Source organism: Xyrauchen texanus, chromosome 42 (genome assembly GCF_025860055.1).
Source record: "Xyrauchen texanus isolate HMW12.3.18 chromosome 42, RBS_HiC_50CHRs, whole genome shotgun sequence".
In the NCBI taxonomy this organism is placed as follows: Eukaryota; Metazoa; Chordata; class Actinopteri; order Cypriniformes; family Catostomidae; genus Xyrauchen; species Xyrauchen texanus.
Genome location: NC_068317.1, coordinates 25,373,787 through 25,401,676, shown reverse-complemented (window position 1 = coordinate 25,401,676; position 27,890 = coordinate 25,373,787). Strand labels below are relative to the sequence as shown.

At 37.6% G+C, this 27,890-nt stretch overlaps 1 protein-coding gene across 3 annotated transcripts in view; it reads right to left on the bottom strand.

The window, feature by feature from the left end:
• LOC127635362 (rho GTPase-activating protein 29-like) overlaps positions 1-27,890 on the bottom strand; it is a 62,241-nt gene that overhangs the window by 20,076 nt on the left and 14,275 nt on the right. For 2 of the 3 annotated variants that reach the window (XM_052115340.1, XM_052115341.1), the window contains exons 3-7: positions 10,630-10,773; positions 3,568-3,664; positions 2,910-2,982; positions 2,266-2,326; positions 159-305 (exon numbers count right to left, since the gene is read on the bottom strand). In XM_052115340.1, the coding sequence (XP_051971300.1) occupies positions 159-305; positions 2,266-2,326; positions 2,910-2,982; positions 3,568-3,664; positions 10,630-10,773 (522 nt within the window). Of the gene's footprint in view, positions 1-158; positions 306-2,265; positions 2,327-2,909; positions 2,983-3,567; positions 3,665-4,957; positions 5,207-10,629; positions 10,774-27,890 lie in introns of those variants that run through there. The other variant, XM_052115342.1, reaches the window with a different exon arrangement.

Below are 27,890 nucleotides of genomic sequence, written 5' to 3'. Positions count from 1 at the left end.
ATTTACCACTATATTCAAGAAAGCAATCTAATTAAATTCAGCTTTAAACAAAACATGACTGTAACTTGAATGAATGCTGTGATGGACAACAAACTGCAATCGAATCTTCCTTGTCTACTTTAGACAGATATACAGAACCAGAGTGCTAAATGACTCACCCATATTTAGATGTTTGTCCACCCAGGCCAGGAGCTCCTTGGTATATTTTGACCAGGCTTTGGCATAGAGCAAGGCCGACTCCACTCCGCTGTCACTCCGGAGCAAAGCTCCGTCCATCTCCTCCACCCGCACGGGCGGGGAGGGACCTGCAAAGAGGGCAGAGTGCTTGAGTATGTGTGTGTATGAGTGACAGAGAGAATGTGTGTAATGAACTTGGTGCTGTATTAGAGTGGATTGGGACTATGCACCCCTGCCAGGATTTAATATGATGGCAAATGTGTGAGTGCATTCACACACACGCTGATAACCGTCTGTGAAATCTGATCTGGGTGCAGCAAGCTGTGTCTGTATGTCTGTGTGTGTGTGTGTGTGTGCGTGACAGTGTGAGCGTGTATTTATCACTTTGTGGGGACCAAATGTCCCCATAAGGATAGTAAAACCCGAAATGTTTGACCTTGCGGGGACATTTTGTCGGTCCCCATGAGGAAAACAGCTTATAAATCATACTAAATTATGTTTTTTGAAAATGTAAAAATGCAGAAAGTTTTCTGTGAGGGTTAGGTTTAGGGGTAGGGTTAGGTTTAGGGGATAGAATATAAAGTTTGTACAGTATAAAAACCATTATGTCTATGGAAAGTCCCCATAAAACATGGAAACACAACATGTGTGTGTGTGTGTGTGTGTGTGTGTGTGTGTGTGTGTGTGTGTGTGTGTGTGTGTGTGTGTGTGTGTGTATTTCTCACTTTGTGGGGACCAAATGTCCCCATAAGGATAGTAAAACCCGAAATTTTTGAACTTGTGGGGACATTTTGTCAGTCCCCATGAGGAAAACAGCTTATAAATCATACTAAATTATGTTTTTTGAAAATATAAAAATGCAGAAAGTTTTCTGTGAGGGATAGGTTTAGGGGTAGGGTTAGGTTTAGGGGATAGAATATAAAGTTTGTACAGTATAAAAACCATTATGTCTATGGAAAGTCCCCATAAAACATGGAAACACAACGTGTGTGTGTGTGTGTGTGTGTGTGTGTGTGTGTGTGTGTGTGTGTGTGTGTTTAGAGTATCTGCACAAGTTCAAACATTTGCTCTAAGGGATAATTTGACCAAAAATAAAAAAATCATTCATCATCAGAACATTAGGGCAGGACTATTGGAAATTGATTAGATTGTGAAAAGTGAGGGTAGGGGTTGAAATATAAAAGTGCTTGATGATATCAGTCAAAAAGGAAAGCTCAATTAAGAGCAAGTTATATTTTTTCTTTGAAATAACCATTGTATTGATTAAAAATAAGACCAGAAATGTATATTAAGACTATTTTGATTTTAGTTGTCTTCAAAGAACATAATTTAAACAGCAACTCAAAAGGAATAGTTCACCCAAAAATTTAAATCATTAGTAGCTAAATAATTTACTCACCCTCATGCAATCCCAGATGGGTATGACTTTCTTTCATTAGCGGAACACAAAATAATTTTTTTTTTAAGAATATCTCAGCTCTGTAGGTCCAAACAATGAAAGCGAATTATGACCAGAACTTTGTAGCTCCGAAAATCACATAAGGAAATAGAAAAGAAATCCATATGACACCAGTGTTTAAATCCATATATTCAGAAGTGATATAATAGGTGTGGGTGAGAAACAGATCAATATACAAGTAATTTTTACTGTAAATCTCCACTTTCACATTCACTTTCAGATGTGAAAGTAAACTAAACATGCACCATGTGACTTTCAGATGTAAAAGTGAAAGTGGAGATTCAGAGTAACAAAGGACTTAAATATTGACCTGTTTCTCACCCACAGCTATTAAATTGCGTCTGAAGCTACGGATTTAACCACTGGAGTCTTATAGATTACTTCTGTTTCCTTTAAGTGATTTTTGGAACTACAAAAGGTCTGATCACCATTCACTTGCATTGTATGGACCTACAGAGCTGAGATATTTTTCTAAATATCGTAATTTCTATTGTGCTGAAGTAAGAAAGTCATACACATCCGGGATGGCATGAGGGTGAGTAAATGATGAGAAATGTTTCACTTCTGGGTGAAATATCCCTTTAAGTTCAATGTAGAATTTCAAGCTATAGTAAACTGATTACACTCACCTGGTGGGTCTTCATTTTCCAGTCCACATCCTCCAGACTCCACCATCAGGTTTTCGAAGGACTGACAGAAGAAAAAAAAGACACAGGTGACAGTGAAATTAAGTCGGCAGCATTACCAAACAATCCCTAAGAGAAAAGGAAACATGTTGTATCTTCCATATCTGATTTATCTGAAGCACATAGTCACAATGGCAAAGTGTCACTGTTTTTTTATTTTCATCCGTGACATATATCACAGGGGTGGTACAAACAGGAAAAGCCCACATCTCCAAAAAAAAACTTGTTTCTATTTTACTTTACTGAAGTTTGCACCCTCTGACCCCGTGTCAACACCAGAGAAAGAGAGGCCACATCCTTTAGCCTCTGATATAGTACACAAACACCTGCTGGTCGCACTGCTTTAAAGTCTATGATGTGGAGTGGATAGTGGGAAATATTAAGGGCCGTCTGTCTGCACTTTGTTTTCAGTTGTTGTTCTATGTAAACATGGCTGTTTATTCAGTGTCTTGCGCAGGAGCACCAGATGCCACGTCAGGTTAAAATGAATTGCAATTTTTAGAAACACATCTGGAGATACCTGCGTTCTGACTTATTCTAGCTTTTTTTTTAATGCAATAGTGTGTTCGGTCTGAAAAGCCCCTTACCCTGCTCCTGCAGGTCTGAGAAAGCCCCGAAGTCGAGCCGTTCTCTACATCTCCCATAAGGAAGTCAGACACTCTGGAAAGAGTAAACAAAAAAGTCAGGATTTAAACCAAACACATGCACAATCAAAGCACTGCAAGACTGTGTTCCAAAATCTAGTGAGCTGCCTTGCTGTCTACTGCCTAGAAAGCATCCTCCATGCGGCATGCAAATATCACTTCTCACACAAAGCACATGGAAGGCTCGATTCGTAATGGATTCCAATAGAGATTGCCATTAACATGTTGCTAGTCTAATGCCGTAATAACGATAAAGATAGCACACACACAAATATACTGTAAAGAAATATATTTTTATTAAAACTTAATTATTTTATAAATACTTTCAGTGTTCAGTTTAATTATATTTATAATTATATTTCTGAGCTCATGACACTATATCAGACACACTTAAACTGACATTAAAAACAACAAGCACACCAAAACCACGTAGAATTGGTGTTATCTTATAAAACAGCCATTAGCTAAACACACATTCGTATTGACTTAGGGAAGTCACTATTCTTTTGCAGATGTGTCTGCCTTTTAGCTGTTTTTCAAATGACTAATCAGATGTCATGCAATGACAAAACAATGAATTCATAGTATCGGATGTACTTACACATTGCCAAACGTGAAGGCCAATGTATCTATGGAAGTGTAGATCTCTGAAAAGAGTGTCTGCTTATTGTCTTCATTCACTTCCTTGAAGTTCACACCTTGAAAAAAAACCAAACAAAGATCAATGTAAGATATAATGAGCTCTTGCTATGGTTACAAGTATTAAGGCATAACCCCAAACCTGCTATTAGAACAGAATGGATAGACAACATTAGATTGGATTACAACAATTACATTTTAAACACACGTAGATTACTGATTAGTTTACAATAGGTGTTGCAACATGGAGTAAAAAGGTTACTTATCCTAGATAAATTATGATAATCATTTTTCAGTGATGTGTGGGCTAAGCTCTTAGAAGACATGAGTCTTTGATTTCACTATTGGAATTTAAATGCAAATGCTGCAGTTCCTAATAAAGTTACTAGTAAATGGCCAGCAAAAGTTTTATTTACTTAGCCCATACCATTTTTTCTCACATGTGGCACTTGTCCAGTGTTAATTTTGGACCTTGCATGGAACAAATTATAATAATTAACAGATTTACTAGCATATTAAGCATAAACAACATATAAAAATGTTACACAATTCAAAGTCAAATTCTACTCTAAGACTAGGAGTAAAACTTTGGCTCAGTCTGTATTCTAGAGAGAAACTTGTTTCCTGAGTCTAAACACTGGCAGGTAAAAATGAGGAGGAAATAAACAGCAATGTAAATAAGCTACAATCGGCTCCAGTAATAAACACTGTGAAAATAAACAATTGGCAGACGTTACCAAAACCACTGACGCCATTCCCATTTCAACACCCTCCCCCCTTGACTCCATTTCCACCCCACCATCAAGCCACCCTCCCAAAAGGAGGGGAACAAAGATTTGTGGAGAGAAAAGGCCAATGGATGTGTAGGTGCTCCTATTCCAGCTAATTTCAACTAGGTTCCCTTCTATTTACTTGGCAAAGGTTTGCAATCTCTCCTAACTAATACAACCATTGCTGGGGGAAAAAAATAATGGAAAAGGAAACCATGGAAAACCATTCAAGACTTTAATTTACTGGTGCCATTCAACAGAAAATTAGCTTTGAAATGTACATTTATGCATTCAGTATACACTTCAATTCAAAGCTACTAACAATATTTTCAATGTATCTATTCAATCAGTATCTATTCCCTTGAAATCAAACCCACAACCTTGGCATTACTAGTGCAATTCCCTACCTGTTGAGCTACAGAAGCACCTTCAGAGTTCCAAGAGCTCTTTGGTTTTGTTTAGAAAAATAAGCACACAGTCTTAGTGTGGGTTTACTTTCTGAGAAGCAGATAAGAAGAACCTCACCCATTCATTTAATGATGCCTTCAAGACTCAAACTAATTCCTCAATGTGTCCACTTACCAACAACCACACTTCCCATCCAGTTAGCAGACACCGAACACCCAGGAAAAGACAGGCACCTATAGACGTTAGAGAGTCAAGATTGGATAGTCTTCGGCAACTTTTTAGGGTCTTTCCTTAAAATAACCCCACAAGCTCTTTTCCTTCAATCCTTGACTGACCGAGCCAGTCAGGTTGATCTTCTAAGACCTTTTGTAGATCTTTAAAAAAACGGTTTAAGATTCCAATGCGAATTTGATGTGGACCTAACACTCCTACCGCCGTTTACAAAGTTCTAGCCAGTCATCACGTCCCCTCGTCCCTCCACATACCCCTCCTCAACAGGACATCCTGAAGCTCACGAGAACACAATGGCAGCCCTCACCGTCCACATACAATCCAAACGTGGAAGTTACATCATAAAGCAAAAATGACATTGCTTTTTCAAAATGTTTTCCCTCCTCCTTGGGAAAGCAGGCACCAGTCATGCTTGCTAATCAATTTCGCCTCCAAATCTAGGGGGAAGAACTGATAAAACATGTACGAGACCAAACATTGAGCCACCGGCGACCGAGTTTAGATGTTTCCCACAGAAGATACCAGACTTATCTGCTCAGATATGAATGGCACTGACACGTCCTCACATTAGAGGCGGTTAAGTCCTTAATGGGTGCGAAGAGAAGTTCAATGTGGCCATCTTCATAGACCAAAGATTCAGGAAAGCAGGAGGGCAGAATTTAGTGAAAAAGTCCTGAGTCAGTCCTATGAGGGAGGGGGGCTTTTGGAGGCTGTAGGTGATGAAAGGTAAAGAGATGTGAGGACCGTTGGAAACCACCAGATTCGAGAACAAACACACCCCTTTGCTAGCAGCACATGAGAGATGCAATAACACTGAGAAAATTACCTTTGAAACACAATACAGTATGTTGTACTGTACAAATACAATATGCCGTATGTTGCATGAGAAAGCCTCTATCTTGTGTAATAGCAATGCAAGACTAAAAGAGAAAGATGAAACATCTCCTTGTGGCTCTTGTTTAAGAAAACACAGGCCGTGTTTTTATTTCCTCAGAACGGAACGGAATGCTGAGCATGAAAATCATCAAGGACGGGTCGCACAAGGTTCGTCAACATCAGCACATATCTTCCCATCAGGATCCAGCATTTGGAGAGCTAGGGAGTTTGCGTTACAATGTTCACATAAAGTTCTGGACCCTTGTCCTCCCCAGAGCCTCAGTGAAGGTTTGCCTGAACTCCTGCTGGTCCCTATCTTATCCTGAGGCCCAGCCAGTGGTGTCAGTGTCACATTTCTGCAGCAGACACATGTGCTGGGCTGAACATGAGAGACTCCACAGCAGAGTTCTTATCATGCCTGGAGCTCCCCGATCCGGATATTCAACTTTCTCTTATTCTAATCTCTGAACAACAGAGCTAGAACACTGATTATTCAAGTGTAACATTACAAAGGTTTTTGTGTGTGTGAGAGATTCGTATGAGAATTTATGTGTATGGAACAATAGGCATTTTGCCCCTCTTGTGGTGGCAGTTGGAAATGCAAGTTTTTTTATGATAGAAAATCAGTTGTCAAATAGGGGTGTAAAAACTGCATATTTACAAAACAACTATTTGGTAGGTTGTCTGAATGACTAGTCAGCTAGATGGTCTTAACAGGAATTAATTTAGATGTTACTGACACTAAAATCTTCTCTAAGAAGTTGTGTCTCTAAATGTGTCTTTAAAGCATTGAGAAAGGGAGGGAACAAACAAAAATAAATCTAAATAAACCGACTATTTGACCTCGCTAGTTGGTTGCAGATGTTTAAAGGAATGTTCTAGGTTCAATGAGTTAAGCTCAATTGACAGCATTATTAGCATAATGTTGATTACCACAAAAACTGCAGTGTAAGTAAGGCACTTACAATTGAAGTGAATGGGCCAGTCCGTAGACATTAAAAATTCTAAGGTTTCAAATGTATGGCCGCAAAACGCAAACTTTATACATTTTAATATAATTTTACTGGGATAAAATCAGGGACTTACCAGCGTTACAGTGTTTGGGAGATTAAATAGTTTACTGGTGTTACATTATCACAATAAATCATTATAACACATATAATGGCTTATGGCTATACTTTTAAGACAGTGTGCATTTTAATTAGGGCAGGGGAAATTACTCAGATATTTCTGCGATTAATAGTTGACCATTCAACGTTGTGATGAGGAGGAGGGTAGGTGTGTGTGTGTTTGTGTTCATGTAGATTTGAGTTAAGAAAATAATAGTTTTGAGATTTTAATCTGAATTAATTAATAATGCATTGGCAATGTATGCTTAAGTTTATCTTGCCAAAAAAGCTTAATATGAATTGATTCTGTCCATTTGATCCTATTATTAAAAAACTCCACTGTAAAATGGCAGAAGATTTTGCTCAACTTTTCCTCTGATTAATTGCTTTTATAAATGCTAAAATAAATTATGACTAACCAATGTCTTGCAAGTTCTTTGAGACAAAGTTTAAAGTAAATATATTTATGATTATATTTTAATGTTTGTTTTAATGTACAATGTGCCATAATTAATTGTGATTAATCAGAAAAAGGGGCGATTCATTAGTGTGTGATTAATCACTTCCATTGCAAGTGCAATATAAGAAACAAGTGTTGAGTCAAAACCATTTCATATGATAATTTCCGTTATTCCACAAATGTTATCGATTGAGCTTAACTTGTATTAAACCCAGAACATTACTTTAACAAATCATATTTAAGTCAAATTAACCATATATTCAAGTGAAAATAGCTGTGTGTCTATTTGATTCCACACAGAAGGCAGCACAACAGGATATAACTATTTAGAAAGAGGAAGGTTTGGAGATGTGTTTATACAGAAACATCACATGACCCACTATGAGCCAAATGTGAAAACAAAGCTAGGCATTTAGCCTTAGTTCCTAATAACAGTGCAGAGTGCAGGTAAAGGGAGCACATAATAAACCAAAACTTGCCATTTACCAAGTGCTGCTTCTGTTTTTTTAACAAACTGGAACCCACAGCCTTTTAGCACAAAATAATGATATCTAACCCAAACAGTAAACCCCAAAGTATACTTCGGTAAGACGCAAACAAGTGTCCGTCTTCAGGGCGCTTGACGCAAATCTCGTCATCAGCGAGTGCTTGAGCACTGAACACGCGCAGCCCGATTTTTTAAATCGAAGTATTGGGCGTAAAATAAAGGGTGACCAGATGATATGGCAAAAAAGCGTGACGCAACAGTACCCCATAACAAATGACCTATGTCTATAGAATTACCTGTAAAATATTCTATTAGCCGAATTAAGTGAAAGTTTGTAGTTTTGACAAATGTCTAAATGTCAAATACATAGTTAACCACCATTTAAAAACAAAAACAAAAAAAACATCAAAGTCAGTTTATTTTTGTCGCTCTTCTGTTGAAAAACATTTAATAAAAATAGAGTGTGTGCACTGTGAAGGACAGATCAATATACGATAAACACTTAATATCATGCTGAATTTACACAGACAATAAATGCAGACATGCACAACTGAAATCTTTACTAAAAATATATGAAAAATGTTAATGTATAGAGGATCTATACATTAACATTTTTCATATATTGATTACATTTCCTTGTGCTTTACACATATTACAGTTTAAGTCAGAAGTTTAAATACACTTAAATACACTTAGGTTGAAGTTATTAAAACAAATTTGTTAACCATTCAATAGATTTAATATTAACAAACTATAGTTTTAGCAAGTTGTTTAGGACATCTACTTTGTGCATGACACAAGTAATTTTACCAACAAGTGTTTACAGACAGATTGTTTCACTTTTAATTGACTATATCACAATTCCAGAAAATGTGGTCAAGCTTTTAAACAATTAGCCAATTAACTTCTTATAGGTGTACTGAATTGGAGGTGTACCAGTGGATGTATTTTAAGGCCTACTTTCAAACTCAGTGCCTCTTTGCTTGACATTATGGGAAAATCACAAGAAATCAGCCAAGACCTCAGAAAAAAACAAATTGTGGACCTCCACAAGTCTGGATAATCCTTGGGAGCAATTTCCAAATGCCTGAAGGTACCACGGTAATCTGTACAAACAATAGTATGTAATTGTATCCACCGTGGCAAAACGTAGCCATCATACCACTCAGGAAGGAGACAAATTCTGTCTCCTAGGGATGAACGTAGTTTGGTGCAAAAAGTGCAAATCAATCCCAGAACAACTGCAAAGGACCTTGTGATGATGCTGGAGGAAACAGGTTGACAAGTATCTATATCCACATTAAAACGAGATCTTACTTTTTGGAGAAATGTCCTCTGGTCTGATGAAACAAATATTGAACTGTTTGGCCATAATGACCATCGTTATGTTTGGAGGAAAAAGGGTGAGGCTTGCAAGTCGAAGAACAACATCCCAACCGTGAAGCATGTGGAAGGCAGCATGACATTGACATTGGAAGGAAAATTATGTGGATATATTGAAGCAACATCTCAAGACATCAGCCAGGAATTAAAGGTCTGTTGCAAATGGGTCTCCAAATGGACAATGTCAAAATTTATGGCAAAATTGCTTAAAGACAACAAAGTCAAGGTATTGGAGTGGCCATCACAAAGCCCTGACCTCAATCCAATATAACATTTGTGGGCAGAACTGAAAAAGCGAGTGCGAGCAGGGAGGCCTACAAACCTGACTCAGTTACACCAGTTCTGTCTGGAGGAAGCTTGTGGAAGGCTCCTAAAAGTTTGACCCAAGTTAAAAGGCAATGCTACCAAATACAAACAAAGTGTAATACTTCTGACCCACTGGGGATGTGATGAAAGTAATAAAAGCTGAAATAAATCATTCTCTCTACTCTTATTCTGATAGTTCTTAAAATAAAGTAGTGATCCATACTGACCAAAGATAGGGAATTTTTTCTACTATTAAATGTCAGGAATTGTGAAAAACGGAGTTTAAATGTATTTGGCTAAGGTGTATGTAAACGTCTGACTTCAACTGTACCTTTTGAGGCCAATGTATGCAAACACCCACAACTACCTCCCCTCAAGTCAGATTGTTATTCTCTCCCTGGCAAAAACCACAGTGTGTCCATCACCTCTTGTCTTTGTGTCATTGTTTTAATCCGCAGACGAAGACGAGGGTAGAAAATATGCAGATAACTTCTTAGATTCTTGTCCACAAGCCAACTGATAAATCACCATGCATGGAGATGCTAATCTCTTACCAAGTGAACGGGACTCCTTCACAACAAGGACATTGTATTCAAAGTCTAAGCATTTGCCCACAAAACACACGTGCACACACACAAACACACAAACACACTTGTAGACGTGCATTGTTCTGCTTTTATAACCACACTGCAATTTCAGTCATCTGAGAATCTATCTTGTGAAACAAAGAAGTCTCTTTTTAAGGGATTTGACTTTCTCATGTATGTTCTATGCGAAACTTGTAATCCAGCTGGAAAATCATCTCTGGCAATTTTAGGTGTATGATTACCAGTCCAGAGACAAGAGACACTTAGTGATCCACTGTGCAATGCAGTACTTGGGAGGCCAGTAAGAGGGAGTTTAAGGATAAAGATGTACAAAGAGAGAGCGAATTAGTCTCTTTTACTTATTTTTGTGTACCATGTCATAGTAAAGTTGGATAAGGCGAGTTCACCTTTGACCTTTGCGATGAGGGTCCCAGCTGCACTGAGGATTTCCACCGAATTGAGGGAGTGGTGTTTAGAAATCACAGCTTTTAGTACACGCAACAGCTCTCCCAGACGCTCGTGAACCACTTGATGTAGACAGTCCTGGTGTTCTGAAAAACACACACACACACAAACATTACAGTCATAAGCTAAAACTTTTGAAACAGAATGTGGACCATAGCAAATAGCAAATCTAGATTTGATGCAGGGATTTTTCTAGGCGTAAGCAAACTAGGCAGTCGCAATAACGAAGAAATTCTTCAAACTGTTGCTCTGCCATTACAGTAATTGTATTATTCTTCTTCTTTTGGCTGCTCCTATTAGCTGAATGCCCTTCCAGACGCAACCCCGAGTGGCTGGGGGTCTCTCCCTATTACAGTAATTGATTTAAAAAAGAAAAATCATCGTAGAAGCAGATGGTTCACTTGTGGCAATGTTGAGAATGCAGTCTGACAGATTTTGGAACGCAACAATGCACAAAATCGAGCTTCTGTAGCAAAAAAGTTCCCATGTTGACATACTTGAATAGAGTATGTTTTGGCCTTACTGTTAAGCGTGAGCAATAAAATTGGAAAAGCACCATTAACGACAGCAAAATAATAACATCATGATAGCAAACTAAAACTTTTACACAAAACTCCATTTTAACCACTAACAAACATACACACTAACATGTCAGACATCTCAAATCAGCTTTGACAATAAAACAATTGTTTGTGTTTTTAATTTGACACCTTAAGCCAATTTGTTGACATTTAATGCCAACCCAAAATGTAATAAAGCACTTAACAAGACTTGACAAAAGAACAGCTTACACTAACTCTGAATAAGCCTTTTGTTAAGATTAGAAACCTGCAGTTTGAAACTGTATGATCGCTACATCCCTTGAGTCATCACATCTCATTTGACACAGTTGCCAATACACAATGGCACACACTAATAATCACACACACTTACGCACTGAAAGAGTGAAGCCATGTTTATATCTGTCATAAAGTTACAAACACAATAAGCGTTTGTGATGATATGCAGCTTACTGCGATGAAAACATTCAGATCAGCTTGAAGTCTTGTCAGTTCTTCATTTAAAGAAGTAGCTCATCGATCACTTGAGAGAGAACACACATCCCTGCCTTGGTGTAAGAAAAAAAAAATTCTAACAGTTTTGATGTGATTTTCCATTGCTGGAACCAATAATTTAGCAGAGAGTCCCGATGGTCAAGTGATTAACCACCTCCCACTGAAAGACTAATGCGCACTTCATCACCTTCTATCTGGCGATATGTTAATTAAGCTCACACCTGAAAATCAGCTAGTGTGGCGCCGGCTTAATGTGCACTTCAAATCGGAAAGCAATCCGATCGATGCATAATGTGACCAAATATAAAAAAAGCCATATTTTAAACTCGACCTAAACTTACCCAACTGCTGCCTAAACTGTAGCCTCTTCTACAAAAATAAACTGGTTTCTCTTGATTGGTATTCCTCATAGATTTGCAATGGCACACAAACCCACACACTCACATAACCATAAAAACATTCAGGGACACCATGTCCAGTCGCGCCCTCTCCCGGCTTTCAAAGCCACATTTGTGCTGACAGTGGACTCTGGATTACCTGTCACATGGAAAAGGGGATCAGAGAGACTTTACCCCATCTACCAACTTTTTTTTAGCTCCGTCTCTTTTCCGAAGAGCAACAAAAAGAGCACACGGTGGAACTAATGCTGCCGTGGATGGTGACTGCCATGGAAATGACAACTGCTCTCTGGCCATAACGTGAATTAAAAAACGAATTGATATAACAAAATGACCATTTATCAAAAAAATCTTATCTAGAATTATTTCCCTCCAATTTCTCTTGAAAAAGAAGGCCCTAAAAGGTAGAATTTGATTCAATAATTTGTTTTAAAAATCCAGCCCATCATTTGATATAATGTGTAGAGTCAAGTAGGCTTCCAATGCAGGTATAACTACATGCTCAGATACATGTGTACAAAGAAAATCTGAAACTTCAGTAAAAACCCTTTCAGGGCTGATAACTGTAAGGTTATCAAATCCCACAAGGAATCCATGAACCGTAATGTTTGTTCCCTTGAGCAAGGGCTGGAATTGTCCTTGAAAATCAGTGTACTGCCAGTCACTTTGGATGAAAGCATCTGCTAAATGACTATTCACTCCATGAATCAGTTTGCCTCTCTCATAGAGTGACATATCAACATAAAACTGAAGTTCACCCCTGCTGCCCTTACCAACAACAACAGTAGAGTCTGCCACTGTCCTGTAGCTTTGAACCTCATTTATCTTCATCAAGTGTCATGCATATCCACTTCCTGATGAGATAACCTGGTGCTCTCTTATGAGAACTGAACCAAGCCTTTGTTTCAGTCTTCTACAGCCAATCTTCACCAGCTCTCCTACTGTTCGAGAGAGGCCAACTTTGCACTTCTGACCCAGAAACCCCTCGCTATGACAGCTCTTACACCTCAGAAGAGGTTATTGCATGTAGGAGTGCACAGGGTGTCTTCATGTGAGTCTTTGCAGTTGAATGTCTCACTCTGAGTTGAGGGTCAGAGGTTGTTTTAGGTGATAGTGTTGCCATAAGTACTCATGTTTTTTTCAGGTAAAATCATCTACTCAAAAGAGGCCTCAAATAATTCAAGAGGAACTTCTCAAGTAACAAGTTTTTTAGGGGGTTCTGTACTGTATATTTCCAGACTGTGAAAGGTGGTTCAAACATGGAGGTAGTTTTAAAAGTTTATTGAATTTTATGTTTTCAGTTTTGATAAGTGAAGTTTTGAGGAAACATTTAATAAGCCATACACACACTGCAGCTTAAAACATTGTCACTCCTTTTCGGAGTGGTTAATCCTGTTCTGCACACACAAAGTTTGGTTAATAACAGGAGTAAAAAACATAATTTTACTCTCGAATTCCCTCTCAAAAAATCAGGCAGCAACAACACATTTTTCATTAAATTGCAATAGTGTGTACAGAACAACAAGTATTGAGTAGCTAGCAAATCAGAGACACAAAGGTATGTGTCTTGACTAATTAGTGAATTTTGAAGTCATAAACAAAATACAATTGGCATCTGTGTCAATTGTAGTTTACAAAACAACTGCATCATAAAACTAATACATTTCTGGGTGGTAATAATACTTGGCTCAAAAATGTACAGACACCTGATTATCACCATATCAGCCAGTGCGGGTTTGGGAATGACCTCTGTATTCTGTACTGTATATGTATACAGAATAATGTGATGCCATTTTATTGCAGTTAATAACAGAGGGAAAAATTGGTTTTGTTTGTTTCTGGTCAGAGCAGGGCTTAAACTCAAGACCACAGAGTAGTCTTGAGTTTAAGAAGCACCTTAATCAGATAATCTTAAAATTAATCTTAAAATTAAGCTTAATCATTGCGATGCTGCGATTATGTTACTAGTCTGCTAAAGCCTGCGTCACATTAGCAGACACCAAAGAACTTGATTTTGGCTGAGGGTTTCACACATGCAGACTGTTTGGTGAGATCTTGCTTTCTTCAGTCAGCGATATGACACACTTGCCAATACAAAATTATGGAGTGGTGACAAACATACCAATTCACCGCTCCTGTCTTCCTCTAATTCCCTGTAAAATGAAGATTGCCAAAATAAAAACAGAAGTACCGCGTGAGCATAAATAATTGTTATAGAGTGATTTAGGGAGTTTTCAGACCTGTAGCTTGCTTGATTTGTTTTGAAACAGGGGATAAAATACTGTAGTTACAGTGTTGCATTTTATTCACAGCTCAGTTATATTTTAAAACTGACCAAAACTTTTCCTTTGTTTATATTTGTATCCATCATTAGTTGGATAAAATGTTGCTGACTCTGTCCTACCTGTGTCTGTTCTGCCACTATCCAAAAGAGAGAAGCAATCGTGAAGATCGATCTTTATCTAATATAGCCACCAAAATCCATAATTATGAATTACAGTGACGAGCAGACCAACAGATTTCTTCTCCATCCAAGTGGTCTCGGACCAACAGTTTTGGTGTGGATCCGAATGCGATTTCCGTGTTCACATATGTCTGAACTGATATGAACTGAACCAGTAATTCTGGTTATAAAATGCACCAGGTTCCGAAACAAATACTGCAAACAAGCCAGGTTTGAAAAGAACCTAAAGGAAGCAATTCATGGAGTGTCTTCACATTGTGAAATACACATTGTGATTGTGTATTTATGCCATTGAGGCTTGTCATAGAATGTGTACCTATGTACATATGCAGCCACAACAGAATTTTGTGGCTTCGGTTTCTGATGTCATTTTAGTGTAGGAACAAAAAGGCTTGAAAAACGCTTAGTGACAGGATCACTTTGGATTACAATCAACGTTTGTAATGATATGAAGCTGAATGCGATGAATATGTTCAGATCAGCTTGACGCCTTATCAGTTCTTCATTAAAAGAAGAAGCTCATTGGTCACTTGACAAGAAGATAACAGCCCGCTTCGGCGACAGAATCATTTTTTCAAGCAAGCCAGATGTGTTTTTCAGTTTTTGAAGCCATTAACTCAGCAGGGAATCCCAACGGTCAAGTGATTAACAGCCTCACACTAACACATGCAAATGCATGCTTCGTCTCCCTCTGCCTGGCCGGCGACTACGGTCATGAAGCTCACACCTGAAAATCACTGGAAAAATCAGCTAGTGTGGTGCTGACTTAAATCGCAGACCAAAAAAAAAAAAAAGCTTGCAACATTTCACTTAAGACACACAAGACCAAAAACTTCTACAAAAGTATAAAGCAGTGTTGGGTGTAATCTTACTACAAAGTAATTCATCTATCACTGTAATTTAATTACTTTTTAGCATAAAAATAGTAAGTAGAAATTACATTTTAAATTCTTGTAATCAATTTACTGTAACTGACTTTAAATTCAGTTAAAGACATGTAATTACTTAGGTTACACCTATTTCTCAAATAATAGTCTATTATACATGTAGAACACATTTAAAACATGATTTACGTTAATATGTAATATTTAATATGTTTGAGACAGCTGAAGGGCATGCCACCCTTATTGATTCAATAAACAAGGAGGATATATAGACATCATTTTGTACATATTATATATGTACATATATACATTTTTCTTCAGTCTGGCAACAATATTTTACATTACTTTCAAGAGAAACTATTTAGTAAAGAGAGATAATGCGAGCAATATCTAAAGAAAAGGCAGGAGTAAAAAAGGATTTCACACCATGATGTGGAAAGCAGAGTATAATAAGCAGGTGGGACAAAGGTGACCGCCAGCCAGCCAGACAGAGTCTAAATCTCTTAATTGGTGGGGTCAAATTAAAAAACCTCTTTTAAAGACATTACATTTTGAATGACAATAACACACACACACAAAGCATGGCCCCATCCCCACACAGCATTCCTATTCACATGCACACAGTCAAGCATCCTGGGAGGGGGCTGAGTTCTGTTCTGCTCAGTATGGCAGAACAGAATGAGAATAAGGGCTACAAGACCCAGGGACATATAAAAAAAACTCCAAATGGCTCCGTGCTCGTTTGAGCCGATCCAAATAACAACCAATTAGCACAACTGAGCCCTGGAACAGCGGGAATGATGGGAAGTTTAGAATATGATGATATTAAAGGGATAGTTCAACCAAAAATCTAAATTCTGTCATCATTTACGCACCCTCATTTTGTTTCAAACAATGAAGACAGAATTTTTTTTTTGTATACTATCCCTTTAAACCTACAGTTACCTATTCGGGACAGTTACAATAGGACAGAGTTTGTTCTCACTGGGGACCACAGGGGCCAAACACGATCACTCATCAAGAGATTGATTTAGCAGGAAAGAGGTCCCTCACCTGTGATGATGGAAAACCTTGTTTAACCAAGCGCAAGCTTTCAGCAGGACAAGAAAAACTCTTCTGATTGGGGGAACCTTCCTATTGTTTCCAGGGGCCATTTGCAAACAGTGGAACTGTATCCTTTGGGGCCTGCAGCATGAGGCATATATGGAACAATACATCTGTGAGCCTTTCAGAAGAGATGTGACTGTGGGACTACATGTGACAGAGGAACTCATGGGAAAGAAGAGAAGGATAAGGGAATCCAGATATACCCTGGGTCCATATATGTGCTCCTGCTCTGGGTTAAAGGGAGAGGTGACCCAAAAATAAAAATTCTGTCATCATTTATTCACCCTAATTTTGTTACACAAAAGAAGAAGTACTCAGTCACCATTCACTTTCATTTTATGAATAAAAAATGCCATGAAAGTAAATGGTGACTGAGGGTAACATACTGCAGTGCCTAACTTGTATACTTTTGTGCTCCACAGAAGAAAAAAAAGTTGGTTTTGGTTGTTCCAAGTTTGGAACAACATTTTTGGTGATTTGGGTGAACTAAACTCTTAAAACATTAGGACTTGGGTTTCAAGTCGCTATGCAAACCCACTGGAGACTCTGGAAATGGAGTCTGGGCTCACCGAGCCTATGCCATATTTTTATCCCCACTAGCGTCATGGAAACCCAGCATTCCAGTACGGCAATGTCTCTTTCACATGTAAACACATACATAATGTCTTCCAAAAATGTACAGCACCCAGGGCTCCTGCCTGAGATGATGTTGCTCATAAGCTGCTAAATCACAATACATAAATCAATCATAACTAATTTTATGCTTGCAAGTATAAATACTGCAAAAACAAAGAAATGTGTGGCATGAATATTGATTAACCACTCAAGAATGGACAAATTCACACTATTTTGGGCTCCAGAATCACAATCATAACACAACCAAATAACTAGCTGAACATAACTAGCTAAGCATTTTCTGAATTCCAATTTACATACTAATTAATCTTTATAAGCTTTATTATCTACAATCAGGTAGAAAATTGTTTGTTTAAAGTGAGCTTTCAAAGTATGCACTTGTGCATTCTTTTTGGGCTATTATTGGTTTGTGACAGTTCTGTTATTCGCCAATACTGGTGTACTGGCCCAATTTATAGTGAGAAGTGTACAGTTTATTAATGTCTGTGCAGTACATACTGTTTGTGATTACTAAAAGTATTCAAATTGGGATTCAGCCATAATACTTAGTCATATATAAAAAATAAAAAAAATTAAAAAATAATTCCTCATTATTTATTTTCAGAACCCCTCTTTCTGGATTGAAAAAATAATCAAACAGACTTTCAAAATATAAATTTGAAACATTCGTCATCATGCGACCTCAACCCTGCCCTGTCATGCATTACTAATCATGAGAACAATGTATTAATAAAGACTTAGAATATCTGAGAGATGGCAGGCAGGGCCTCCCAGTGCACGACCAGTGTAAAAACGCTAAACATGTCACAGTTAAGCCCTGTAAGGCAAATTTTCAAATAAAATTTTAAAGAGCTTATGTCTTGATTCCGGTCCATGACACTTCAACACTTCATATTCTACACAAGGTTTAACTGCACGAAGGTTTACAAAAATCTGCTACTGTAGCGATAAAAAAAATATACTGTATATTATTAGGACATCCAGGTGGAAAATAAGATAACGCTGCCCAAAAAAATCGTTCCAATAACCACTTGTTTAAGTCAACACAAAGACCACAAAATGTCTTATTATAGTATTGGCTGCATCTTTGATCAGAGGTCAACAGCATTACAATCAGCTCTGGTGTAGGAGTCAGTAATTTGGTGATCAACATCTTTAGTTATGAGCCTCCTTTATGTGTTAGTCAAAAGACTAGGTTAGGTAAAAATCTGACTACTTAGCCTTTAACATGCCCTTTTGACCAGAGCTGCCAGCGTGGGTAGTCTAATGCTTTCCTCTGCACTTTTGACCCACCCCAGGGCATTTTTGTTTAGGCAGGTGGGCTAGGTCCTTCCCTGTGATTGGGCAGCTCTCAGGATCAGGATATTACATGCACCATGGTAAAGGGGCCTATGCATTTAGCATCTCCCCCTGCTGATCTAGCTTTCATCCACTATTTCCCATGACTGCACACAAAGTACCAACATTTAAAAAAGCCCCCTGTATGCCCATACCCATCCTCGCATGCACAGACTTCCATTGGATGTCCAAAGGGGCTTTGGGTTGGATCAACAGGCAGAACATAGACCGTTTGAAATTACTAGAAAAGGGACATTCATCAGAACCTTGCCTTAAATTATTTGGATGATCCTTGCTTCTATGTTTTATGTTTATGCTATATGTTATATGTTTTTTTTTTTTTTTTTATGTCTGCAACTTTGTTATTTGTGCTGCTGCCTGTCTTGGCCAGGACACTCTTGGAAAAGAGATTTTTAATCTCAACGAGTTTTCTTCTGGTTAAATAAAGGTATATATATAAAGATGGATGGATGGATGGATGGATGGATGGATGGATGGATGGATGGATGGATGGATGGTCGGTCAAGTGTCATTAAATATCAGGGGTCAAATGTGGTTTGAGTGTTAAGAACTCACCATTGTAAGAACTTATCACTTTGAGATTTACCCTCAAACTTATTCTAAATCACTTGAGATGACTACTTTTCAATTGATGGATGACAGGTGATTGTAAAACCGAACAACAGTATTCACATTAAACCATTAAATGTCAACATCTTCACTCGCATGAAATATTCCAAAATCCTGCTCTTAGGCCAAGACCGTATTTATCCTGAGACGTTTCCTTTTGCATATAAATCAGGCGCCTCGCATGGAGACAGGAATGTGCTTGTTTCTTTCATTTGACCACACAGCTGTCCATCACTCAGAGTGTGTGTGTGTGGGGGGGCGGGGTAGCCACCACTCCCTTGAGAATTGAGCCCCAGCATTCCTGATAAGCTTTATTCAAGAAGAATGAACATCTCCCACAGAGCAACCACTCTACGCTGACCAGCACACAGAGAGAGCACGGTGCTCTCTGCATGGATTTCCATGGCCAACCTGTCTCTGGTCAGCTACACTTGACATCTACTGTCTGATTTTAATGCTAGAGAAGGTAGACAGAATGAATGTGGGTTAGGGTTTGCTGAATATCAAGCAGAGCAAAACACAAAGAAACTTTATAGAGGGCCTAATTACCATGGCCTAGTGAAATCCATTGACAATGTAAATTTAGTTAAATAAAGTTCTAGCGGGAAGACTAGCAGCTGTATATCATCACACCATTACCTAGGTAAATCCTAGCCAATCAAATGTAATCCATTGCTTTATAAGTCTGCTTACAATATCACATTGCTGTTTCAGTGTGCTAACACGGCAACCTCCACCACCTCACCGCCACAAGTTGAGTCCCATCCTACACGGGGGTAGGCTCCTCTCCCCTGCCTCCTATCTCCGGCAGGATATGATGGTTCAGAGTGCAAATTCTTCAGACTGCTTACACCAAAGAGAGACTCTATGAGTCTTCTTGATAAAAACATCCTTTTCAAAATAAAACTGATTATTTGATTCCACCTCTGACCACAACATAAAGAATTGTGTCATTATTGTCATTAAATTACAGTATACAGTGAAATGTCACAATGTTAATCTTAACTTTTGGTAAATTTTTCCACAAAGATCTATTGTATGTCTTAAAAAAAAGAGTTGGAAAATAGCTCAGAAGTCATAAGGACTCATTTTATTGTACCTTGCTGGTGCTTTTTATTTGCCTTTTTTGAAATGGACAAATCCCTGGTTGTCAAGCTCTGCAATCGTTGCACTTCTTTTAATAAAAATGTCTGCTGAATGACAAGTAGACCATATAAGAAAACTGATAATATAAACTGTTAGGGGCTTGTGCTGGGGTACTGAATTTTTCTTATGACATCAAACCCACAACAGAGAACTAGAAAATGTTCATGTGACACTACAAAGGCACTGTGTGCCAAGGGACATTTTTGAGGGTCGGTGAGTTCTTACACATATCATGGCAGCTTTATAGTAAAATGAACACTAGATGTGCTACAACAACATCTTTAATTCCCTTTCACACAAATCATGAATAAAACGGCAGACTAGCAGTTCATAAACACTTTCGGGAAGTGACCCTATTAAGCCCACGTAGCATAGAGTATTAGTCCACTTACTGTTTTATTTTAAAACATAAAAAAGACAGAAAGCAGAAGAAAATGTGTTGTTGCAGAGGAAATGCACATATTGGTTGGTATCATTTTACTTTTTATTTGGAGCCAAGAAAAACCACTGTCCGGCGGCCTTTTTGGAAGTTGCTCCAATTTAATTTTTTTTGCTGATCCCAAAAAAAGCCATTTATCTGGAGTTAGATGAACAAACTGGGTGAGGAATGATACAATTATTAAAATTAAGTGTTTAAAATATAAAATGAACCTTAATATTGTTCATTTTCTTTATATTTAACAGCAATACTCTGTATTCGAAAAGATGGATTTCATGAGTATCTGGAGCTAATGCAGGACTCTGCCTGAGTGATGGTCACAAAGATAGATTATAATAAAATGCATGAATAAAAACTGCTGATAATCACATTCAATTTACATTTTTAAGAAGCTTCTTGAGCACAAACAAGATTTAGTGCTCTGTCTGCAATTATAATCCAGAAATATAACTTTGTTTTAATGTAGGCTTATAAAGTGCCTTTGAAAGCCTCTTTGCCCATAGATTAAAAGCAGAATAATTATTTTATTTGTTTAAACACCAATAACAAACATGATCTGAATTGTAAAGTATAGTGTTTTTAATTCATGAAAAAATATTATGTGTTTACCTTGACTCTACTATAAATTATTAGTGCTTATGTTCCATTAACCCGTATTATTCTTAATAAGCCCACTAAGTAAATAACACATTGAACCTCATGTTAAAATTGTTAATTGATTTCATAGTAAACTCTACATACTGGATCTATTTTTAATGCAGTGAGAAAACAAATAGGAAGAGACCAATGTGATGAAAGCTTGCAGGATTCGAAAATTGAAAATTATAAATGTAATTAACTGGCTTTGATGTATGAGGTCTAAATCTAAAAATAATATAAAAATGTAGGTGTTTATTTAGTAAAATGTGAAGCATTTATATTTTTAAAAGCACAGGGGGCTTATAACGAACACAGGTGGGCTTAAATGATACACCTTATAAGTAAGGTGGCCAGATGGCCCGTATTAAAAGCACTTTTTCTAGTCTCCTCTCCTAAAATTTCTCTATCGCCTATGTGGCTTTCTCAGTCACGTGAGTATTCTAATCAAAGATAGCCAAGGATACGGCTTGTAAAACCAATAAAATCACACCGTGTTATTTGAAGTATATGATTGGATTAAACTATCCAATCACAATTCCCTATCAATTGACTTCCAGTTAGTGAACTTATTGAAGAGTCAGTTTGAAAGAGCACACAGTTGAAATTGCGGCTAGAAAAATGTCAAGGAACCGTTCATGTACATTTAATAAGGATCTTCAAAAAGAGTTTACATTTCTTAAAAAGGAGTCACAGACAGAGCCTTTCATAAATATTCAAATAGCACTTCATGGAAAAAAGGTTCCCCACCCCTGTTGTAGTTGCTCATCTGATGCATTATTCTTACGATGCAAAGGAATGGGGTACGAGTCTTAAAAAACATGTGAGTTGACACATGAGCTGAAAGTTTCATACTAGCAAAATGACGTGGATGATTCAGTAATTGCATTTTTCTGTCACACATTTGCTTTTTATGACCATATCGGTTAGGTTTAGGTATAAGGTTTTAAGTTGGTTTTGTTGATTTATTATTTTTATTAGCAAACATTTTCTTAGCTCAATCTTGGTGCAATTGGGCATAATGTCCATGAGGAAAAACAGACAGGCCGAGGATAAGCCACGGACAGGGTTTCCCCTCTCAACATGAAGCTGTCTCTTTGATGGGCTTTCCAGGGCCTCAGATACAAAACAGGGCCAATTAATCTTCAACCACTCATCTTGTACCAGGTACCCACTGCTCAAAAACAGGATTGGAGTTGGATCAAATGGACAGGCCTATTTGGCCTTGCCAGGCCAAAAAGAAACCCTCACCATGTGTGTATTTGTGTGGGAGAGCAAAGGAGATTAGTCCATTCCTTATGTTATTGGGGGTAAAGAGTCCAGGGTGACACATTAAATCTACCTCTTTCCAGACTATTTTAATCCAGTGTTGGGGTCAATAGGAGAACCACTTTGATCTAATCCACAGGATGAATTTGCAATCTAGGTTTCAAAACCCTAATCTAGAGCAGTGGAGTTGGATTGGGGGATGCGGGATTGTCTAGTATTAAGGTCAATCTAGAGCTGCACAATTAATCGTATTTTAATCACGATCACGATTTCTGCCTCTCATGGTTAATTAAGCATAAGCGTCTACAATAGAGCTAGCAAACAGAATGTGCCAGCCAGGTAAAGTTGCAAATTGTTGTTAATTTTCATTATAGGCTGTGTCTACAGATGATAGACCAAATCACAAGCTCATTCCAGGTCCGTTTTCACCTCACCTGATTATTCATGCTCTCTTCAGAATTTCGCTACTGACCAATCACTGTTTCTCTTTCAAGCATGCGCTGAAATACAGAACTGCACCGCAGATGTTTATGAGTCTCACATGTGCGGCACACAAGGATAATGATACGCCGTTCTGTGCTTGATGCACATGAAATTAATTACATCTCGTGCTTTGATAATGTATGTTTTATACAGAACAGCTGTGCTATGAGATGGGTTTGTGCACATCACTAACGTGTGCTGACGATTTATTTTAAAGTGCTATGCATTTACCTTAGTTGCACATTTGCCTTATTTAAAATATATTTGGCATAACAAGTGTGTAACAAATCTAAAGTAACCCCATGTCACCGGGGTTGTGTGGAGCACGGAAGAGACGAGAGCATTTCTCAATGTATGGAAGAAGTACAAAACGCCACTGTCACATCTGCTGGTGGATTGTTCACATGTCATCACACACAGAAACAACACTGTCTTCATTCAAAATAAAAGGTTTGATTAAATAATTAGGCTTCCTTCAAAATAAAAGCTTGAGACTGTATAACAATTATGCACGCTCAATTATTACAGAAATAGATTACCTATTATATCATATTAGCCTATATATTACTAAATGGGTACGGGGATATAATAATAATGTTAATAATAATTATAATAATAATTTAAATAAAGGATCTTGAAAGAGAACGCAAGTGTAAACACCCGAGTAACTGTTTCTATTAGCAGAAAAGTACATGCTTTCATTTTGGTCAAAAGGAATAATTTACTGGTTTGCAATTCTAACAAATTGTTTAAAATGAGAGCTACTGTTTAATGTATTTTTATGTTTTTTGTTCTTTTAGAATCAAGATCTAAGCAGTGGCAACAGTATTTATTTATTTATTTATTTGTTCAAATTGTGCAGCCCTATAATTAAAAAACAATTATAATTTTCAAAATAACAGAAAACAAAATTACAATTTTGAACAATATAATCGTGATTATCATTTTCATCATTATCAAGCAGCCCTAAATCAATCTGTAGTCCATATTTACTATGTTGGGTTCGGAGATTAAAAAAACAAAACAAAAAAAAGCAATTAAGGTCCTTCAGGTGTGGTTTCATGTTTCCTTTGACCAACAATTTCAGTTTTTCAAGACTGTTTAACATTCCTTTGTGTCCTATGTTTGACCAGGTTACAGTTCTCTCTAAACCTTACTTCCTGTTCTAAACTTTAATCATTACAGAGTTCCTTCAGGGGAACATACAGATCAAACCTGAATGTTTGCAGATAGATGTTTTTTCCCCATAGTTTTTCTATGTAAACATGGGCTAGAATAACGTATTTGACCATTATACATTGTGTCAGGTAAAATAAGAATGTTAACTTTTAAAAGCACTTCTGGCAGCCTGATATCTGTTAATGTTGGACACTGTGTAGATCATGAGGTCATTATCAAAGTTTACAGCATGTAATTCCAAGTGTGATGATGAGCACTGTATTGCATAAGGACATTTTTAATAATATATCAAAAGAATCATCCCAGTGATAAAACTTTGGGATGTGGCCAAAAGCACAAACTATCAATGTTATCAAAGACACTATAATGTACCATAATCTGACGCAACATTTGACATTCCACATTTTGCAATTCAATTTATCCCATGTTATGGAGATTTCAAGTTGTATTTAATGTCTTATATCATAATGAGGGCCAATTAGTGTAACAATTTCATTAGGAACCCTGTTCCGTAACAAATTTAATCCACCCGGAGAAGAAACCATAACCGTAAATCTGTAAATCAAGAAAAAAAAAGAAGAAAGAGATAAAGTAACGGGTGGGTTACAAAACCCAATTCAGGACCAGAACACAAATCTTGCTTTAGTGTGACTAACTGTTAAACTCCACAAATCAGCAAAGACATGCTAGTACACAGCTTTCCTCAGCCCACACATGTACACTGGTACAGCTAGCCCTCTAAACTTACAGACAGTTCAGGCTTATCTATTGTTCTCTGTGTTTTGCTTAGTGTAGGAATAAATATGTCACCTTGCCCCACACTCAGCTCTCCCAAAGGACTCTAAACTCTGTTCCATGCCAACCTTCTTAATGGGCTCCACTACTGAGAAGTGGTAAACTTTAGAAGAAAAACAGCAAAAGTTGGAGTAATGTTTTAAAACTTCCAAGATTCCTAAAAACAAGAGATGACTGTAGGTTAAAGTTTGTGAAATAGGGAGTTTGGCAGGTTTGTTGCTTGGGGATGGAAATCAAAAGGAATATAATGATTCTGGATCTGATTATCATGCAGTCAAAAACATAAAAAGACATGCACAGATCAAAGATGACGGCGGCAAAGTTTAAGGTGGCTCTAATGCATGTATTCTATGCATATTTTGCTACGGTGTTACACCAAGACAAAATCGTCAATGGAGCGAACTGTGATGGAAATTATTTGATTTCAGGTTTTTCTTTTTTTTTTTTTAAATGGAACTGAAGACCCGGTTCTTGATTCCCACTCTTTATTTTATATCAGACTGACCTCAAAGTGAAATAGGAAACAGTATGTTGGCAATTAAAATTTCAGTGCCTAAAGTGCCTAACACTGCCCCAAGTGGCCAAATTGGTAAGTGTTGCTGGGCATATGAGCACATGTGAGATCCATTTTGTGGGTGTAGTGTCCACAGAAGGGTGCCAAAAGCGAGTTGTTTTCAGCTGTATCCCCTCCCCCACCCCAACCTTAACCTAAACATCAGTACAGTAATGCAGTATATGCAACCTCCGAATCACGCTCATCACTTCCATGGCGCTTCCAATCATGCCAAAAGGGAAGGATAAACACTCTGTAGCCAATGCAAAAATATCTCTTAGGAGATGGTGCTTGTCAGTATGTCGGTATAATGTAGTCAATCCTAGGGTACTGGAACGCTTGGAAACAACATGCCGACTTCCCTTGTGATCATGTTGTCTACTTTTGATGAAACAAGAAAGTGTAATTGGATCTTCAAAGTTGATCCAAACTAATTTAAAATGTCTTTGAATAAGAGGGCCTTTGAATAAGAATATCTTCAAAGGAGCCTAACAAGGAGGTCTTTATTAGAGAACTGGTAGAGATTAAGGCTGAAACAATTAGTCGACGTTATTGACAACGTCGACTATAAAAAATTGACGACAAAATGTTTTTGTAGAATAGTCATTTGATCTCATTTAACTTAACATGCGAGAGGAGCACTGTAGTTTGTGCCTGATTGAGAAGAGGAAGAAAACACTGCAATCTACATCACCATGCTGTTTGAAAAGTTTGAAGTGCACCTGGACTGTTTGGTAAGTATAAAGGAATTATACTACAAAAATACAAAATAAGTAAATACAGATGTGTCGTCCTGATGTGAAATAAAGTCAAGCCTTATCTGGCATTCCGCTTGAGCAAAACTTGCCTGTCAGAGTGTCTAAAAATGAAACTGCCCGGCATTATATGTTTAATGCATCCTTTATTAAAGTACAAATAATAAGGAAGTGGGTTGTGTAAATAAGTACAATCTCAGAAACTGGTATTTCTCTGTATTTTCAGAGCCACTTATATGAATAGTGTGAAAGATAGAGCGAGAGAGTTTCAAACTTCTACCGGCTGATAAACCCTCACTTCTCGCACAGAGACACTCGTATTTGCATGCGCTGCAGCTAGATTATAACATGATGGCTCGCGATGTAGTGAATCATAATATATGTCACGTGTGTATCTTATTGAGATGAGGCAGCTCTGTTAAGAGGAGAGAGCTTGTTTTTTGTGCGTTAAAGATGGATCGAAGTTGACAAAAGGTGAGAGTGTAGTCTTAGCCCAATATACAATGCAAAAAAACTTGGTTACTGATTTGACTTTTTTGGTTTGTTTTCCCATATAAATATCTAAAGCTCCTTACATACATTTACTTAAGGAGCTATACTGCAGAAGAAAAAACTGTAATATAAAACCCCAATTCTGAAAAGTTGGGACAGTATGAAAAATTATAACAAAACAAAAGGTGTTATTTGTGTGATTTACCCATGCACTGACACACACCTGGCCCATACAGACACTGGCTTTTGGACCTGATGCTAATAACAGCTTGGATGGTCATTTTCCTCTTTGGCTCAGAGAAAATGATGGCTGTATTTTTCAAAAACTACTTGAAATGTGGACTCATCAGACCAAAAAACATGGTTCCACTGTTCTGCTTTCCATCTAAGATGAGACCAAGCCAGAAGAAGTTGGCAGCACTTCTGGACAGTGTTGATGCAGGGCTTCTGCTTTGCATAGTAAAGTCTTAACTTGCATCACCCGGTAATTAATCATTAAAATAATCGCCTGAATAGTCGAATAATTCTAATAATCGTTAGATTAGTTGATTATCAAAATTATCATTAGTTGCAGCCCTAGTGGAGATACTACACCAAACATCTCATATCTGAAGAGATCTTGAGTGCAGCTGGACCACAGCTGCATTAAGATGCCAGAACAAGCCTCTGAAAAGGAGTTTCACAATGTATGAAATGTAAAACAAATCTCCAAAACAGCACATTGGTTGTCTCAGAGGACCTGGTGCATGACCATTTTCCCATAAAACTTGACAGCTGGACAAAGATGAGTTGTATTCCTCACTGTTAAATATATCAACATAAAAATTGACTTTGAGTACTCTGTGTAGTGTCACAAAAAAAAGACACATTCCTGGCTCAACACCAGGAGTTACTCATAATGACGTATGACAAATGAAGGTGTTGTGAAACACCTGGTGTGATGT